Genomic DNA, 17,586 nt, shown 5'->3' on the forward strand with positions numbered 1-17,586 from the left:
GAGAAACAAGAAAGGAATTATCAATAGCCCTATAAGAGAGATAAAGTAATGGAGTTAACAGAGGAAAGTAAAAGGGTCATCACTTGCTCAGAGACAAAAATAAAGTAAAAAAGGATGGATAAATACTTGGAAGAGTTTTGTAAACGTGGAGTAGGGAAAATAAAAGAGTTTATGACTTGATGGCTCAATCTTCTTAGTAAAGTAGGAGACAATGGCATCTGTTGGGGATAGGCGTGGAGTAGAGTGGAGAGGTATAATGAGCTGTAGGAGAGAAGAGAAAATACAGTCGGAGGGGAGTGCAAAACAGACATTACAAGGGAAGAATAAAAGTTGTGACGTGTATCAATTTATCAATAAGGACCCATTGTAAACAACATGAATTTTTGTGGCCCAGATATATGCATGGTGATGCATGATGGTCTCATCTCTTCAACTGACATTCAGAACTAACAAGAGAAGGAAGATAGCGGGGTAGGGGTGGGACAGAATTCAAGATCGAGGGTAGACAGAGTGAAAAATTGATTCTTCATTTAAAAATGCTATTGCAATATTCTGTGGTACTTATTATGAGATTATCAGGAATCTGAAAAAATACTCCCTCCCTCATTTTTACCTTTTAATGTGTGGCTGAATATTTTGAAATGTTAGTAGGCACAGTTTTGGCATTGCAAGCCAATACCTATGTGTCTTATAAAAGATTTTATTATTCAGACTTACCCTCCTACTACCCTCCTACTACCCCCCAAGAAGAGTCATTCTTCATGTATAATCATGACAAGTTATATGGATTTTAAAAAGCCACAGGTTCATTGTGCCCTACTCCTTTGCTCCAAAAGAAGATATTTTCTTTCATATACATTCATAAGGCAGGTTCACACAATGATTTTTTTCCATGCATAAACTCTAGAGATGGAAGGGACCTTGGAGGTTACTTCCTTTAACCCCACTTTTTGATTTAATTCAGGTAACTTACCCAAATGGCTTTCCTGAAATTGTTCCCAAAGTACTGATTAATTATCCTCACCTTTTCTCTCACAACTACTTGAAACATAGAGCCTTAAGAGTGTTTCAGAGTGAGAGGCACTCCCTTTTCAGAGTGAGAAGAGAAACAACATTAGCTGGGCTATAACTTTCAGTAATTAAGAGCTGATGATAACCACCTCCCTGCATTGTGAACCCTGGCTTCAGTCTCCTAGCCACATGGTTCCACTGTGATGTTCTGTGTACTGGCAGACATATGAAAATGAACCAGGATTCTGATCTCCAAAGGCACGCCAAAGATTTGGACCTTAAGCACTTTTCTTCTGGTTGCCAGAAAGCTGGAAACAGCAATGTGGGGCACAGCAGCATATGGAAGGAGAGAACAGCATCAGACAGCCAAGTGCTGTCTTTTTCTCATAGGCAAGTTTCTCCATGAGCATACCTTGCCCAAGAATTCCAGGCTATTTATTAATTTCCTGCTAATTAAACTTGTAAGTTTTATGAATTGAGGCATTCATGACTACATGCAGCTCTGACAAGGCGCAAATGGCACAATTCTCAAGTCTACTAAAATATGGTTCATAATACTTTCTGGGAAGAAAAACAACATTATTGATAAGGCTGAAATCAGTTCTGCTGCATCTCTACCTAGAAATCCTTTCCTTTTTAAGGTCTTTATTTTGACTGCCTTGTATTTAAAGATCGCCATTATTTAAAAGATGGCATTTGTTTAGGGTTTTGCCACCCGAAGATACCCTGGCTTAAGGAGATCACTTACAAAGATGAGACTGTTGGGAAAGTAACATTTTCAAAGTAAGACTGAGTAAATAAAAGTTCTATCTTTATGTTTACACACTTCTTTCACCCTAAGGCAGGAGTTCTTAACCTTTTTATGTATCTTGGATCCTTTCTCAGAATAATGTTTTTAAATGCATAAAATAAAAGACATAGGATTACAAGGGAAACCAAAGGATAGTGAAAATCAAGACATACACGTTTTCTGACTGAAGCCCATTCACAGACTCTTTGAGGGCTGGGTAGTGGGGTGGGGGTGGGGGAATGTGGGCCCTGGGTTTAGAACCCTTGCCGTAAGGAGTCAGCATTATCTGACAAACTTCAAAAAACTAACAATCTTCCCTCAATTGTCAATGACACATTCTGTCATTCCAGTAATCATGGAACAGTGCATATGAAACCATCCTCAAAGTCAAACAGAATTTGCTGTGTGATCCCAAGCAAGTCACTTAACCCCTCAGAGCCCCAGATAATCTCTGAGAATGTAAGCTGCAGCTTTACCTAGGCAGAGGGAGTCCAAAGTCCAGACCACAAACACAACCCTCCAAACTTGATTAGAGTACCTAGAACTATTCACTGCAACCTGAATAGAGATATCACTTGACATTTTTAAAAAGCTTCCAATAATTCCCATGTAGCTTATACACTAAAGGGAGTCTAATCAGAAATGTTAGTTTACTAATTAAAGGGGTGTTTAACATTGTGGCAGGTAAGTAGCACAGAGGATAGCGTACAGGATCCAGTCTCAAAGACTTGAGTTCAAATCCAGCCTCAGACATTTAACTGCATTCTGCCTCAGTTTCCCAAACTCCAAAAAATAGAGATATCACCTACCTGGCAGAGTTATCATGATGATAAAATGACATAATAATGGTAAAGTACTTCGCAAACCTCAAAGCATTATATAAATGCTAACTCTTATTAAATGAGGTAACAGAGTGAAGGGAATACTAAATGCTACACAAAGCTGGGGTTCTTCCCATCCTCTGCCTCTCAATAGCACCAATGATTGCTCTCAACATTACTTGCAGCTGCTGCAGGATTTCTGACAAGAGCAGGACAATCTTCAGGTGATTCTTACATACGGACAACACTTTGATTTAGGAAGAGGAAAGCACCAGCAAAGTTCTGTTTGTTTGCTCCTAGCTAAAGGAACTCCTTTTCTCCGTAGACCTAGCCCCTAAACACAAATAATGATTACAGACCCAAAGAAAAACTCTTCAGAGCTTGGTCTCTCCACTCCCACCCCCCAGGTTCTAAAGCAAGGAAACAGAAATAAACCTTCCCTCCCCAAAGGACAAAACATTTTCACAGACATGGTTGCACATCAGCACTTTCCAGAAGATCCACCAACTTCCCCACCCACCCTAAATCATTGCCAGGGCTATTAAATTTTAGGAGACATAAAACTATGGGGATAAGGCACTGATTACCTTTAACTGCAGGCCTTATTATCTCAGAGGCTGACACCACAGGGCCACGCGGCTGACTGCAGAATTCCAAATATGGGGGTCCTCTGAGCCAATCAGTAGATTTGTCAATAACTATTTTTTTCCCTAAGGGTTCTATTTTAAACTGAGAATTGAGGGTTCTGCATGCCAAATGAGTACAGATGAAAAATGGTGTCACTGGAGGGTCCAATGCTGATTTATTACCTGAAAAATGGGGGCGGGGGAGAAGGTGGAGCTGGACAGACTGGATGAGTAGGAAGTGTGGTCCCTCTTAGGGACCTTGTTGGGAATAGGTCAAAAATATTTCCCTCATATATTCCCCAAATAAGATAATATATGGAAAGCACTTCAAACGTTAAAGCAAATATGCACATTATATATATGTCATTATTATTATAATAACTAATGGCATCAAATTCCTCTTTAGTCTCATTTATACCTGAATTACCTTAAGCAGATTCTGCCTCACAGCATTCAGGGAACATGAGTTTTGATTAGGGCAGGGAGGACCATGGGGGGACTTTTTGGTTAAGAGAGAGTAAGTAGCCTTTCATTGGGTGAGAGGCTTTGCACAGTCAGAACATACAGAAAAACCGGGGATCATAGGTGATACAATCAGTCCAGTCCAGCTGCTCCTAGTTCAATCTGGTGGATATCCATCCAATTCCCAGCCTTTCTGTTGGGAAGGAAGGAAGGAGGAGGGAGGACAAGGGAGCATTAAGAGGATACATTATTTACACTGGCCTCTAGCTCTTGCTTTTCCTTTATCATCATTCAAGCATTCTGAGGGTTTTTTCTTATTTATGGGACTTTTAGAATGCTACGGATGCTACCTATGCAGATGACACTAAAATTTATTTTATTTCATATTGTACTTTTTCATACCATAAAATTCTAATTAATACTTTAATATTTTTTGATGAGTAGATTCACAAATAAATGTCATTTAGTAGTTCTATAACTCTGTATCCAACAACTTTAAAAGATTGGATTAGTTTTAGAATTTCAAAACATATGCTTTTGTATCTGGTACCAGTAGCAAGAAGGGCCTAGAGTGCCTTTGGGGATTTTGTTCTGTTCATTAGCCTGAATCTCCATGCAGGAACCTGAGAAAATCTTTATACTAGAAAAGCTCTGATGGTTGGCTCGAATTCTATATTTATTCACAAGCTCACTAGCCACATTCACAACATATTATTCACTGTTAGAGAAAGAAAAACTCCCACCCTCAAGTCCAAAACCCTTCCAGATAGAAACCTATTAGTAACAGTGTCTAATGACAGTCACAGTCTAGCAGAGACTTGCTGCTCTTTGGATGGCTGTCCTCCACAATGAGTCTAGAGATGCTTATCTGTTGCCCCCTCACAGAGACTGGTCTCTCTCTTCTTTGTCCTCTGCTCCCTCTTATATCTGAAAAGTCTCTCCTCAGGACACTGTGTGGGCACCTGGGGCTATGCACACTTGCAATCATGCTTGTGTATGTGGGTGGTCATTATAAGCTGCTGTTGCTATTCTGTATGCACTATTAAGGACTCTGTTGGGTACCTTGGTTAAGAGTCAGTCAGGACCAAGGTGAATACAATGCCTGGCACACAGTAGAGATTTAACGAATATAAGTTGGCTGACTGATGGAAGGTTTTTGTATTACCTTCACCAAGTACACGAATGACTATTCCTGGGATACTCTATACAAACTAAGCACATGTTAATACAGAGGTCCTGCATTAACCCTAATATGTTATAGAGTTAATATTTTTCTAGATTCCAAAATTTAAAGGTCTAAAAATTAAGGTGTGAATACAGGAATGCATTTTTCCACAGAAAAGAGAAGATTCTATTGTGGTCTTTCTGATCTTCTGTCTTTGCAACTGTGACTTTCATTCTCCTTTTCAAAGTTAACTACCATTTTGGAAACAAACACTCCAAGACACAAAGGGTTAAACTTTTAAGCAATGCAACCGCTCACTATTCTCTGAGCATGTGGACCCATTATGGGAAAAACTAGCTATAACTAGGGCTTGAAATGTTTGGAAGATTTTTTTTTTTACCCCTTTCCCTTTGACATTTTAATGCACTGTCTCCATTAATATATTTCCTTGCCAGTGGCTCCTAGTCCATCAGCAATACTGCATTATCCTGGCCAGGGAGAAAATAATATGGAAAGAGTGCTTTGCTGGCACCAACAACGTGGGATATGAATTATAAATGCACAACACTGAAGAAAGGCTGATGAAAGATGTGTGTGTGTGTGTGTGTGTGCATGTAAAATATGTCTATCTGCAAAATATGTGCATGAGACAAAGACACAAGCAACCTTGTGTAGACAAGATTTACTAACACACTTCTGTATTTATAAAATAAAAAATTAGTTTTCTCAGAATGGAAGGAACTTTTGTTCGTTTACTTTTACATAATCAAGAAATTACTTCCTCTGTAACACCATGGCTGTCCTCCACAATGTATCTAGAGATTGTTTCCTCAGCTGAGGAGGACGTTAGACTTAACTAATTGCAACCAAAATCCTTACAACTATCTATTAAGTAAAAAAAGAAGTCTAACAGCTTGAGGATGTGGAAGAAATGGGGAAAATAAATTATTTAATTTATTAAAATTAAGTTGTTTCAGTGAGCAAGGCACCTGATACGGCTTAAGAGAAGCTAAACTATCAAATTAGGGTGAGTACTCTGGATAAAAAGCTGTCAAAACGGGATTGTTCAGTTGCTTGAGTTTTTTGTTTTGTTTTTGGACAGTTAAAGAAACCAGAGAAAAATGCTCTCTTTTATGAGTTGGAAGATGGGCTGCTTTGGGTGATCTAAACTCAGCAATAACATAAAGGAAGATGATTTAGCTCAAGTCATGCATTTTGTTTTCAAAATAGGTCAAAAGCAATTCTGACATTCAGATAGAGCAAAAACACCGATGATGACAAAAAACACGCAGGTCACTGTAGTAGGCATGTCACTAAGTTTTTAAAATATAAAATATATCTAGAATCTTAAGAGATAAATTCATACTAGTGGAGGCAGATCATCTTAATTCTGTTTTAAATAATTTCCTTCCTGCATATACCTATGATTCTTCATATTAGTTCTTTCTATAAACTGCTCCTGTATCTGAGAGTCATTGAGACTCCAGAAGAAGGGGACGCTTGGCCTTTGGGCTAGATGCGGTATAGTTTGCATCACTCTCAAGCAGTTGTTTTACATCTGTCATTCAGAACATCCCAAAGTCCCCTGCCATTTTCTTCTTTATGGAGGAAGTTCCAGTTCCCAAATGCAAGACTGTCTTGCTGGTGAGTAACTGCAGCAACTCATCTCTTCGGAGACCAAATTCTTATGTAATAGCCAGACACAACAATGAAGATTTTTAAAGATATGTTTGCGCTACCAATTAAGACGAATAAGGAAGGGAAAGGGGAGCAAAGAATCCAAACACATTTGAGTGGCAGTAACTATACAATCACAGCATTTCATCTTACCAGATGATAGGTTCCAGATGCAAAGTGTCTACACTACACAGAGTGATCTGAATCAGAATCTATAGAGCCATCATTTCCTTCTAGGGTGCAGCTAAGAAGGCGGGCAGATTTGAATGATGCAAAGAATTCAGATTTACTGGCTGGAAGTGACTATATTATACTCGTAATTATTTTATAACAAGGTCAATTTTTAGAACCTAGAGGCAACTCTGGAGTTCTCTTAGAACAGGGTAAAATGTTAAAAACCTATACAGGATCAGTGCCATAAAATCTTTCCAATAATTAAGATCTTCATTAAATTGTACGGTGTATGGGTAGTGTGACCTAGGGAGCAGCTAGGTGGCAGAGTGGATAGAGTACTGGTCATGGTGTCAGCAAGACTCTGCTTCCTGAGTTCAAATCTGGCCTCAGACACTTCCTAGCTGTGTGACCCTGAGCAAGTCACTTAATCCTGTTTGCCTCACTTTCCTCATGTGTAAAATGAGCTGGAGAAGGAAATGGCAAATCACTCCAGTATCTTTGCCAAGAAAACCCCGAATGGGGCCATGAATAGGCAGACACAACTGAAACGACTGAACAATAACGAGTGTGAGCTAGCGCAGATAACCTATATTATACAGATTTGGTGTGACATGGTAAAGAAAGGTCAGGGCACAAAGTTTCCTAGTATTCTACACTACAATTATAGGGTCCAGAGTTTTTCTCACAGGTATGTAAATTAACTCAGGCCATGGACAGCTGAACTTACCAATTCATCTTCTAAGTAAAAATGGGAACAAAATAGGTATTTATACCTAATATCTGTAAAAATAGCATCTTTATATGACCAAATTCAACATCGTGGCTGATCAAGTCTCTGAACACCAAATATCCACTAGATCCTATCAGAAAGCCATAAATAATGAGTTTATTGCTTCTTCAAAAGACATTGAGAAGAAAAAAAAAGGCACAAAAAAGTACCTTAACCCACTCAACAAGGGGGGAGGAGGTGATCCCCACATTACGTCCATTCCTAGTAATGCATTTACTAAAATTGCTTGCGTAAACGAGTTAAGTTTATGTGTTTTTCCTTTATGGTGCCTTATACCCAACTAGCTGAGAAAGTCTGAAGCATAATTGCCATAATATTTCATTTTTATAGTGAGCTTTCTGTTTCCGTCTAATTGCAGACGTCCGTACGTGCACATGCCCACTCTCCACCTTCGTCACTCATTTGTCTCTTTCCTGATTGCTTCCTGTGCTGCTGCTGCTGCCCTTTTGGGATTCTGGCTTGAGAGAAGAGCCATTACGACAAGCGCTCTAAATGGGGAGTTTCTGAAAGGCTTGTAATTCTTATAGTTTGACCAAACAAGGGACTAGAATTTAGTAAAACTGGCTTTTCCAGTTGTTACCTTTACATGATGGAGAAGCAGATTGTGTGTGTGTGTGTGTGTGTGTGTGTGTGTGTGTGTGTGTAAAAGAGGGTAATGTTACAAAAGAGTTGCCCTTATTATGTTGTTATAAAACAGGCAAAGCAGAAGTCTTCTTACAGTACATATATGTAATGGATGAAGCATGAAGGGAAAGGATTTGCAGTACAAGAAAAAACCTGCAGTTCTCAGAGGTCAGGCTGCAAGATTATATGTTAGACATACATTAGGAGGTTCACCTGCAAGGTTTTCCAGGAATTGTCCTTTTTCTCATCTTTAATTAAGGAGGAGGTGGTTCTATTCTAAGGACTATACCTGGAGATAGCCTGCTGAAACTCAAATTTTGATCTTCCAGCTCTGGTTAGCTAACATTGATTTTCTGCCCCAGTGGAAGTGATTTTACTCTGATGCATGCCATTTAAATTCATTTTACACAGCTGCTTAATGTGGCTTGGCAAGGAACACCCAAACCAGCTTTGTGCGTCTAAATGGGACTCCTGAGTTGGTAAAGGACAGATCCTATGGATTAGTAGCTGATGATAAATGCTTCTTTCCCTACACTGATTTCTTCCTACTGACTCAGGAGTTGACCTTGAAGGGTACTGCTATAAGAAACACAATTTTCTTACTACAGTTTGGTGTGCTACGGTAATTTGTTGATTTTTTCTAGTCTTCATTTAGAGATGTTTTTAGAATTCAGAACACAGTTTTGCAACTAAAGTTATTTATCTCCAAATGTAACCTAAACGCAAAACTTAGAGAAATAGATAGCACAAAGCACTTCTGACAAGTGGGAAGAATGAAATTGAGCATAAACAGAATTTGTTAAAGAATCCCCTGCCCCACCCCAAATCACTGAGGGCTTCCCTCCCAGTTACCTTTAAAATAACCACTGGACATTACTTCCTATATGAGGAACAATTATATCTAGACTATCTTCAAAACCATAAACTGAAATTCACAATTGGTCAATGATTTAGTAACAATATATAGTAGGCTAGAAATGGAGACAGTTTTTGATATTAGAGGTACCTGCTCGTAGGAAAAGAGATGGGAAGCAAAGACAACTGAAATTGTGGCTATTTTCCTAGGTGAAATGATGTGATGCATAATTCTTATGTTGTAACTGATGACAATATGGCAGCAGAGAGCTTAGAATATAAAGAATTTAGTTGGAAAGGAAAATGTTAATTTTGTGTTTTATGAGATGTTTTTGTGCCCCCTAGCCACCACCCCCCGGTTACTTCTGCAGGTTTAAAACTCCTCGGGAAAGGGAAGTTAACAAAAATCTTTGGGACAGACATTTGCTCAACAATGATGTAATGAAACCCCGATAAGTCCCATTCATAACCTTTGTCATCTCTACCGCAATAAGTCTCCTGACAAACGGGACAGTTGCACTCTGAATTAAGCGATGAGAGAAGGAGGGGTTCACTGCGGTGGTCGTAATGATAATAACACACTAATGATGACAATGTCGCACAGCACAGTTCCTAGACAAAACAACCACAACAACGGGGATAAAAAGGTGCCTGGATTGGGTGATTTCATTTCTCTTCCATGATAAAATTCTTCATTTCCATTTCAGGCGCAAGGGAGGAGCAGCATGCCAGAAGCCGTGCAAGGGCAGTGTCTACATGGGGGTAGGTGGCATGCAGATTTTCACCACGCTGTTACAGAACTGTTAGCAGGAATGAAAAACTGAAACAAAAACCAAAAATAAAACAAAACAAAACAACAAAAAACCCCAACCCCGTCTATGATGCATTTCCTTTTAAATCTTTTAACTTTTGGAGGATTGATATTTCTTCAGCAGCCATATGGCATGTCATAAATAATTTTAAAAAGAAAAAAAAAAACCAAACCAAAAAAAAAAAATATATATATACTGCAAAGGTCCCACAGCAAGTCCAGTTTATGTTACTACCTACCCGTACTGGTCAGGCTGGTGCATCATAGGAGCCTGAGCGTTGCCATAGTTGGGGTGCTGGGAAGAAAACATGGGACGTCCGCCAGCCCCAGACTGGCTGGGATAAGCAGGCGACCTAATGTATGGTGGCCTAAAGCAGAACAGAAGAACAGCCTCTTTGGATTTATTCTGAAGCACATGTGAGAATCACCCTGTCCGCTACATGTCTTCCATTTTTCAAGTGTGGTAGGTTTGTAGCAGGAGTTCAAATGGCCTAATATTTTGCACCACACAACTGGACAGAAGCAGGACTGAAGAAAATAGTTATTCTGTGTTTTTTATTAAACGCTCTAAGGGCCTTTTGACTATGTAATCCTCTTCCAGTTCCTGGATTAATAAAATGGGAAGCAGGCTTTGAAAATGTATACTTTTTAACTAACCAAAGAAATACACTGGAAGCAAATATTGATGTGTGTCTATACATATGCACACACATATAAATGGACTTAGTATACACATATATACATGTGTACACATGTATACATAAAGTGATTCAAGAGGAAAACTGTTGGAGATGGGAATGAATTAATGTTTTAAGATAGACATCCCATCCTTCTAATGGTTTCCCACTTACTGAAGTTATCAGGCAGATCACTATTCAATGTTTCATGTTTAATGAATTCAATTACTTTCTTTTAAATAATTTTAAAAATGTCTTGGCTCTCTACAACCACTATCACTCAAAAAAGGGAATTTTTTTTTCCTGATTTGCAGTAATGGGAAACTCAGCATTAACTGGAACAGTCAAATCAGCCTGTTCATTCTTTCTAATTGGAAGAACCTCTAAAGTTACATGGGTGTGGGGGTTCAGAGAAACACTTCTTGGATCCAGGAGAGCCTAGATAGCAATAATGTAGATAAAAACAGATGAGCTATTATAATAATTCTTGAAGGGAAATTTATTATCATTTGAGGCAGACAGCGTGACAGCAGGGGTCCCTAAATTCCCAAAGTACCACGCTTTAGCAAAGAAGTAACAAAGTAATACATTTAAAAAACAAATTAGACCCTATTTTTCTTCAATAGAAATCATAATCATCTCTGTCTTACTTCTTTCCCCTAAGAACGCAGATCAGGTACATACGTCTCAACCATCCCTTGTTTTGACAAGTAGTCTTCATTTAAAACTTAAATTTACCCTTTATCAAAATCAAATAGACACAGGGTGTCCCAAAATTCTTAGTGCAGTTTAAAGTTTTGGGATAGGCTGTATTTTCAAGGTGTATTACTTTTACTAGAGTAAAATAAACTCTAGAATCCTTACTTTACTTACAAAACAAGTTTGATTTTTTAAAAGGAATCAAAGCTAAAAGCTATTTTTGTTCCATTAATTACATTTGGACTTGGGTGGATTGAGAGGTATGGTTGGTTAAACAAAATAGAACATAAAAATACAAAATATATAAACTTTACACATTTACACAAAGACAAACGTATACACACATACCACACACACATATGCACACACAGAATTTCTCCATTTCATAAAGGTTTTGTGGCGTGTGTGTGTGTATATGTTTATAGGAAAGGGGTAGAAATGAGGGTTCATTTAGGTTATATTTTCTTAGACTTCAAAATTTGCTGTTTTAAACTCATAATTCAAAATGGAATCCTACTTAGCTACAAAGTCCACTCTCTGCAGCTACATCTGCTTTTGCTGCTTCCTGATGAATCTCACAAAAACTGTATGAACTCTCCACCCTGATGCTTGTCAACTACAATCCTTTTCCTTTTTTTTTTTAAATGAGGAAGGTAGTCTGTCATTTACTTCATTAACCTTTATGTTACAAACCATGTTCGAAGTCAGAAGATGCAAAGAAATTACATTCAATTATAACTATGCTATAATCTTGGAAAATTGTGCAACTATATCTTCAATCTCTTTTAAAAAAATGTATTTTTGCTTTAAAGCATACCTGCTTTGAGCTGAGTTTGCAGCAGCTTGCATCACTGCAGCTGCGGCCTCCTGTGCCTTACGGTTCACAGTTGGCATTGGGGGGCCCATTCCGGGTCCTCCTTGCTGAGCCATGCCAGGAGAATTGGGTGTCATACTGCTCATGTTTCCAGGAAATGGTCTGCTCTGCATCCCAGTTGATGGCATCCGTCCCAGGGGCATGGTCCCACATGGCTGGCTTGGCCCTTGTCCATGCATCTGGTTATTGGCATTGATACCCATGCCAGGCCCTGGGCCACTGTAGCTTGCACTGGGTACCCCACTATATGTTGGAGGTCTGGAGTAGTTACCTAAACAAAAAGCAAACAGAAATTTAATCTTGCGACTTGTGAAAATATTCATTGGGAAAGCTGAAATCTAATAATTTGGAGAATATAGGAAATATAATTATTACCCTTATGAAGTGTTTCTTCACTTGGCCCCATCCAAGCTACTAGTCACAAGTGTTATCTATGTAAATCCTAGTGACCTTAATCATAAAATCAGATGAAAAAGCACCAGATGCAATTATTGCAACCTTCAAGAAAAATTTAAGTTGATACCTGTGCTCCTTATGTCTTCTTTTTTCCTTCTTTTTCTTAATTTCTAACTTCCTGTCTTTGCTTAAATGGCAGAGCAATCACTAGGAAGGGACGGCAAGGGCTCATTCCTGGGGTGCCAACACGGAAGGGGAAGGAGAATGTGTGTTTCCTCTTTTTTTTCTTTCTTATTAAAGAATTTATTTTTAGTTTTCAACATTCACTTCCACAAGATTTTGACTTCCAAATTTTCTCACCATCTCTCCCCTTCCCCCACCCCAAGACAGCGTGTAGTCTGATTATCCTGTCCCTTCTCTTTATCCCCTTCCCTTCTATTTTCCTCTAGGGCAAGATAGATTTCTATATCCCATTGCCTGTGTATCTTACTTCCCCATTGCATGTAAAAACAATTTTTAACATTAGTTTTTAAAACTTTGAGTTCTCTCCCTTCCCCCTCCCCACCCACCCTCATTGAGAAGGCAAGCAATTCCATATAGGTTGCACATGCGTAATCATGTAAATGTGTTTCCTCTTTTGCAGGACTCTACTCCTTCAATGACCCCAGCTCCAGGGTCCTGATGTCCTTTGCTCCTCAATGGACTCATCTGCCCCTTCTCACCTCTCTTCCCCTGAGTTGAGGACACAGGTAAGTCTGCAGGATGAATCACTCATTCTGGTGGTAATTCTGGCTGGACTATCTAAGGTACTACCATGCCTCTTGCTCTCTCTCCACTCCCCAATCAGAGTACATGGGACAACTATGGGACCGTACTCTGTGTTGCCACATTCTCCCTTGACTTTCACTGCTCCCCTCAATACTGTCCTGTGTGGTCCTCTTTCTACCACTTCACGTAAAAAAAAAGTTCTTAATGACAGCTCTATTAATTTATGCATATTCCAACAGGAATATAATTTTATTTTATGTTCAGAGATACTATTTTACATCATGGTTAATACTTCTTCTCTATGTGATCGCCAACCAGGACACGTTATCACAGAAATTACCCAATGACAACAAAATTTTAAGCTTACACATGCCTGTATATATCAGAGACCCACATGAATGCAAAATTCTATAGAACTGCCTGATCATTATCAATTACACACATTAACTAATCATCTATTCATCAATCTCACCTGTCCCCTACAAAAAAACCAGAGAACAAGAAAAAATGGCCCAACCACATGACCAAGTCTACAAACTAAATAAAGCACAAATACTTGATGCATAGGAGAACTTCTCAATCAGGGGTTCTATTCTATACATGAATCTAAGAAGCCAAGATTTCTGTATCCCAAAGCCATACAAATCAACTAGAAATAAAAATTAGATTCAGAACATGCCTAATGTGAAATATGCTTAATATGAATGTATATGTAGAGTCTATATCAGATTGCATGCCATCTTGGGGAGAAGGAAGGGGAAGGACGTGGAGAAAATTTAAAACTCAAAAGCTTATGGAAGTGTATGTTGAAAACTAAAAATAAATACATTTAAAAAAATTTAAAAAAGAAGTAAGAAGAGAGGGGAACACTCTCTAATGACTCCTACTTTCATCAATGAGAAATGGCATCTGACAGATGTGGAGGGAAGAGAAAACCATATAAAAAGTACAGCAATCTAGGGCCATTTGGTTCATTAGTAAAAAGTCTTATGCCCCTTAAGAGTCCCTGAAAAGATGGCTTAGTAACACTGTAGTACAATAATATATTAAAAAAAAATCCTGAATCATTAAGAAAATGTTAAACGTTATGTTTGGCATGTTTTTGTTTTAAGGCTACATGGACGACTGTGGCATGTTTAGAAAGATTGTCACACAAACTGCAATTAAAGAACATCTATCTACTTTGGTACTTTAAACAGAAAATCTTCAGGTATCCAGAAAACCTGGCCATCCAGAACGATCCCATTCCCAGAAAGAGCCGCGTGGTTGAGTTTTTTATTTTACTATGAAAGACAGACGTATTCCTCTGGATAATCAACTGGGTGCTACAAAATGCTCTCGGCCCTATGTGCCCAAGGCTCAGCATCCTACCATGCGTTCCTGAAGGCTCCCTCATAGTACAAACTCTGGCAGATTCTACTAAGCTGGAACGGTTCCCACAAGGGGCCAGCGATGGCCTGTATGGCTGTCATGTGAGGATTAGAATAACTGAATTTGGAGAAGCTCTTCACCAGGATGTATCCAACACCTCTGAAACAGCAGATCCTTAAAGAGTGAACCCTCTTTAATCCACTACATGGCTATTTACATTTACAAGGGAAAAATAGTAGGACACAACAATTACAAATGAATATGATTTCAGCCACATCTGTGGGGGTCAACTGATTTCTCTGTATCAACCAAGGAAACTATGGTGATGGGAAAAAAAAATGCATCTCCTAAGTCCAAACACTGGAACATCATATTTTTTATACTGGCGGTTTTATGAACTGGTATTAAAATTATGTACAAAACTGTTCACCAACCTCATCTCTTACTAGTCAGCTACATTATATGAAATAACTGTGAAATGATAGAGAAAGGAAGCTCTATTTCAATCCTTATGTTTTTGAAGCAAGCTATGCACCACCTTGTTGGTGGAAATATGAAGGGAAAATTAAAAAACCTTCTTAGTGGGATGGGCATGGCGAGGTAGGAATTCAATGACAGAGCTTGGCTACATACAGAGGCAGCGTGAAAGGTGAAGGACCTTTGCGGGGAGGGGGACAGTATAAGCTGCTTCAGAAGATGTGTGTTTGATAAGAAAAGGACGTTAGAAAATCAAAACAAAAAATGGCCACAATTATTAAAGTTCCTGCTACCTTTGATTGTTAAGGCTGTTCTCTAATGTAGGAGATAATTCCAAATATTTCCTTGTTTAATATCGACAATAACTGGTAGAATGTTATTTGGTAACTCTTAATAAATCATTTCAATAAAAATAGAAATGGCATCTATCAAAAGGCTAAGAAAAGAAGAAGGAAACCTTATTGATGTTCTGGCCTTTAAGATTAGATTGTAAGCATCTGGAGGGCAGGGGCTGTCTTTTACCTCTTTTTTCTATCTCCAGTGCTTAATGTAGTGTCTGGCCCATAGTAGGTGCTTAAAAAATGTGTACTGATTACTGAATGGCTGATTAAGAGGCTATTATTCATAAAGTGATTGCTTTGAATGACCTTTTAAAAAATAATGCTACCGAACGTAAATGTACTAAACGGTACTGAACACAAATTTATTAAACACTTACAACAATAACAACAACAATAAATGGTAATAAAGGTAATAATACTGATCACTGGCGATAATGCTTTCAGTTTTACAAAGTGCTTCATCAGTATCTCAGCATTTGATCCTCATAGCACCCTGTGGAGGTAAGCGCTTTACCCACTGTCCTACGTGGCTGCTTCTACTTCTGCTCTTAAGCAGCCGACATTTTCCCATGGCTAATTAAATTTAATGAATTAAATAAATACAAGGCAGTGCACTAAGGCACTAATAATGGGGAGGATCAGGGAAGGCTCTGAGAAGGTTAGATGGTACCTCGTCTGAGCCCTGAAGGAGGCCAGGGATCCTGAGGCTGAGGGAAGGGGTAATGCCAGAACGTGGCAGACCCAGAGTCAGAAAGGCCTGAGTGCAAGTCTGGCCTCAGACTCCAGGCGTATGAACGTGAGCAGGTCACTTAACCTCTGATTGTCTCATTTTCCTCGGCAGTAAAACAGGGGCATTCTAATGGCATCTACCAACTAGGGTGGCTGTGATGGTAAAATGAGTCAATACATGTAATAGTCTGCGCAAACCTTCAAGTGCTATGTGGATGCTAGATACTGTTAATACTCTAATTAAGTATTATTAAGTATTAATTAAGTATCTCTAATTAAGAGATTAAGGCAGGGACATGGAAAGTAGAATGCTGACTTTGGGGAACAAGGAGGGGGTAGTTTGCCTGCAATACAGAGTATGCACAGGAGTCATCTGGTTTCCTCTATGACCAGTGCTACAGATTTTGAGATGCCCGGCCTGGGCATAGCTATGAAAAAAAAGCAAAACTAACTGGTTCTTAACCATCATTCTAATAGTCTCATTAATTCTATGCTCACCAACTAAGTCAGCCAACCAGCTTGATTTGAGAACGTCTGGGGATTCATAGACTTAGGGTTTATAATTCTGAATATATGTTACATATGTAGATAAAAACCTGTTATGAATTCCACTGCTTTTCTGGTACCCTCTGAACCCCCTTTCCTTTACCCCATTGGTTGATTGTTGCTCAAAGATACCAAACCCAGTACATATTCTTCCTTGTTAGAAAAGATCAAAATAAGGAGTTAAAAGCAATATGTGTAAACATATATGTATGTACAGGTATATGTATACACACACATATACATTTCTTCACTCTTCTGTTATCAGAAGAATAAAGAGTATATAAAAAGCAAGAGTTTAGAGGGAAAACAGGCCTGTGGGAAGGAATAGTTACCACCCACAACCAGTGATGTGGCAAGATCATATTTCTATAAATTCAGATCTATTCCTGCCTTCTGGGACTGCAGGAAAGATGAAGAAAAAGTATGTATAGTATGACACACATAAGTCAGTCAGAAACATTATTCAGTTTGGCTTAATCACTGAGGGACTGTTAGGTCTTCTCGTCCTTCCTAAGGGTCCTTTTTACTCATAAGGAACAGTGACTGGATTAAAAGCATTACTTTGAAAAACAAATTGAAACAGGACAGCGATTCCCATCAGAGACTATCATACTAGCCATGCCTAGATATCTACTCAAAAGGAACAATTAAGCAGTTTCATTAAAACAAGATAAAGCCTTAACACTGTGTGTACATGGGTATGTATACTGAAAAACTGTGCAAAGGGAGATAGAGATACACACACATCCATCCATCTAACCATTTATCTATCTGACATCTGCTTGTTCTGAAAATTGAGAAAACGCTTGGAGAGGGAGCCTTGACCACATATAGACTTAAACTGAGCCCAGCTTTCCTCTCTTGTCTTGGAAGAGGGCTTCTTGACGTTGTTAGCATCATGG

The 17,586-nt window shown here is 38.8% G+C and overlaps 1 protein-coding gene across 7 annotated transcripts in view; it reads right to left on the reverse strand.

The window, feature by feature from the left end:
• ARID1B (AT-rich interaction domain 1B) overlaps positions 1-17,586 on the reverse strand; it is a 563,165-nt gene that overhangs the window by 51,996 nt on the left and 493,583 nt on the right. For 5 of the 7 annotated variants that reach the window (XM_036766229.1, XM_036766233.1, XM_036766228.1 and 2 more), the window contains 2 exons: positions 12,000-12,327; positions 10,046-10,174 (listed from right to left, as the gene is read on the reverse strand). In XM_036766229.1, the coding sequence (XP_036622124.1) occupies positions 10,046-10,174; positions 12,000-12,327 (457 nt within the window). The remainder of the gene's footprint in view (positions 1-10,045; positions 10,175-11,999; positions 12,328-17,586) is intronic. The other 2 variants (XM_036766234.1, XM_036766231.1) reach the window with 1 other exon arrangement.

The sequence above is a fragment of the Trichosurus vulpecula genome, chromosome 7 (assembly GCF_011100635.1).
Source record: "Trichosurus vulpecula isolate mTriVul1 chromosome 7, mTriVul1.pri, whole genome shotgun sequence".
Classification (NCBI taxonomy): Eukaryota; Metazoa; Chordata; class Mammalia; order Diprotodontia; family Phalangeridae; genus Trichosurus; species Trichosurus vulpecula.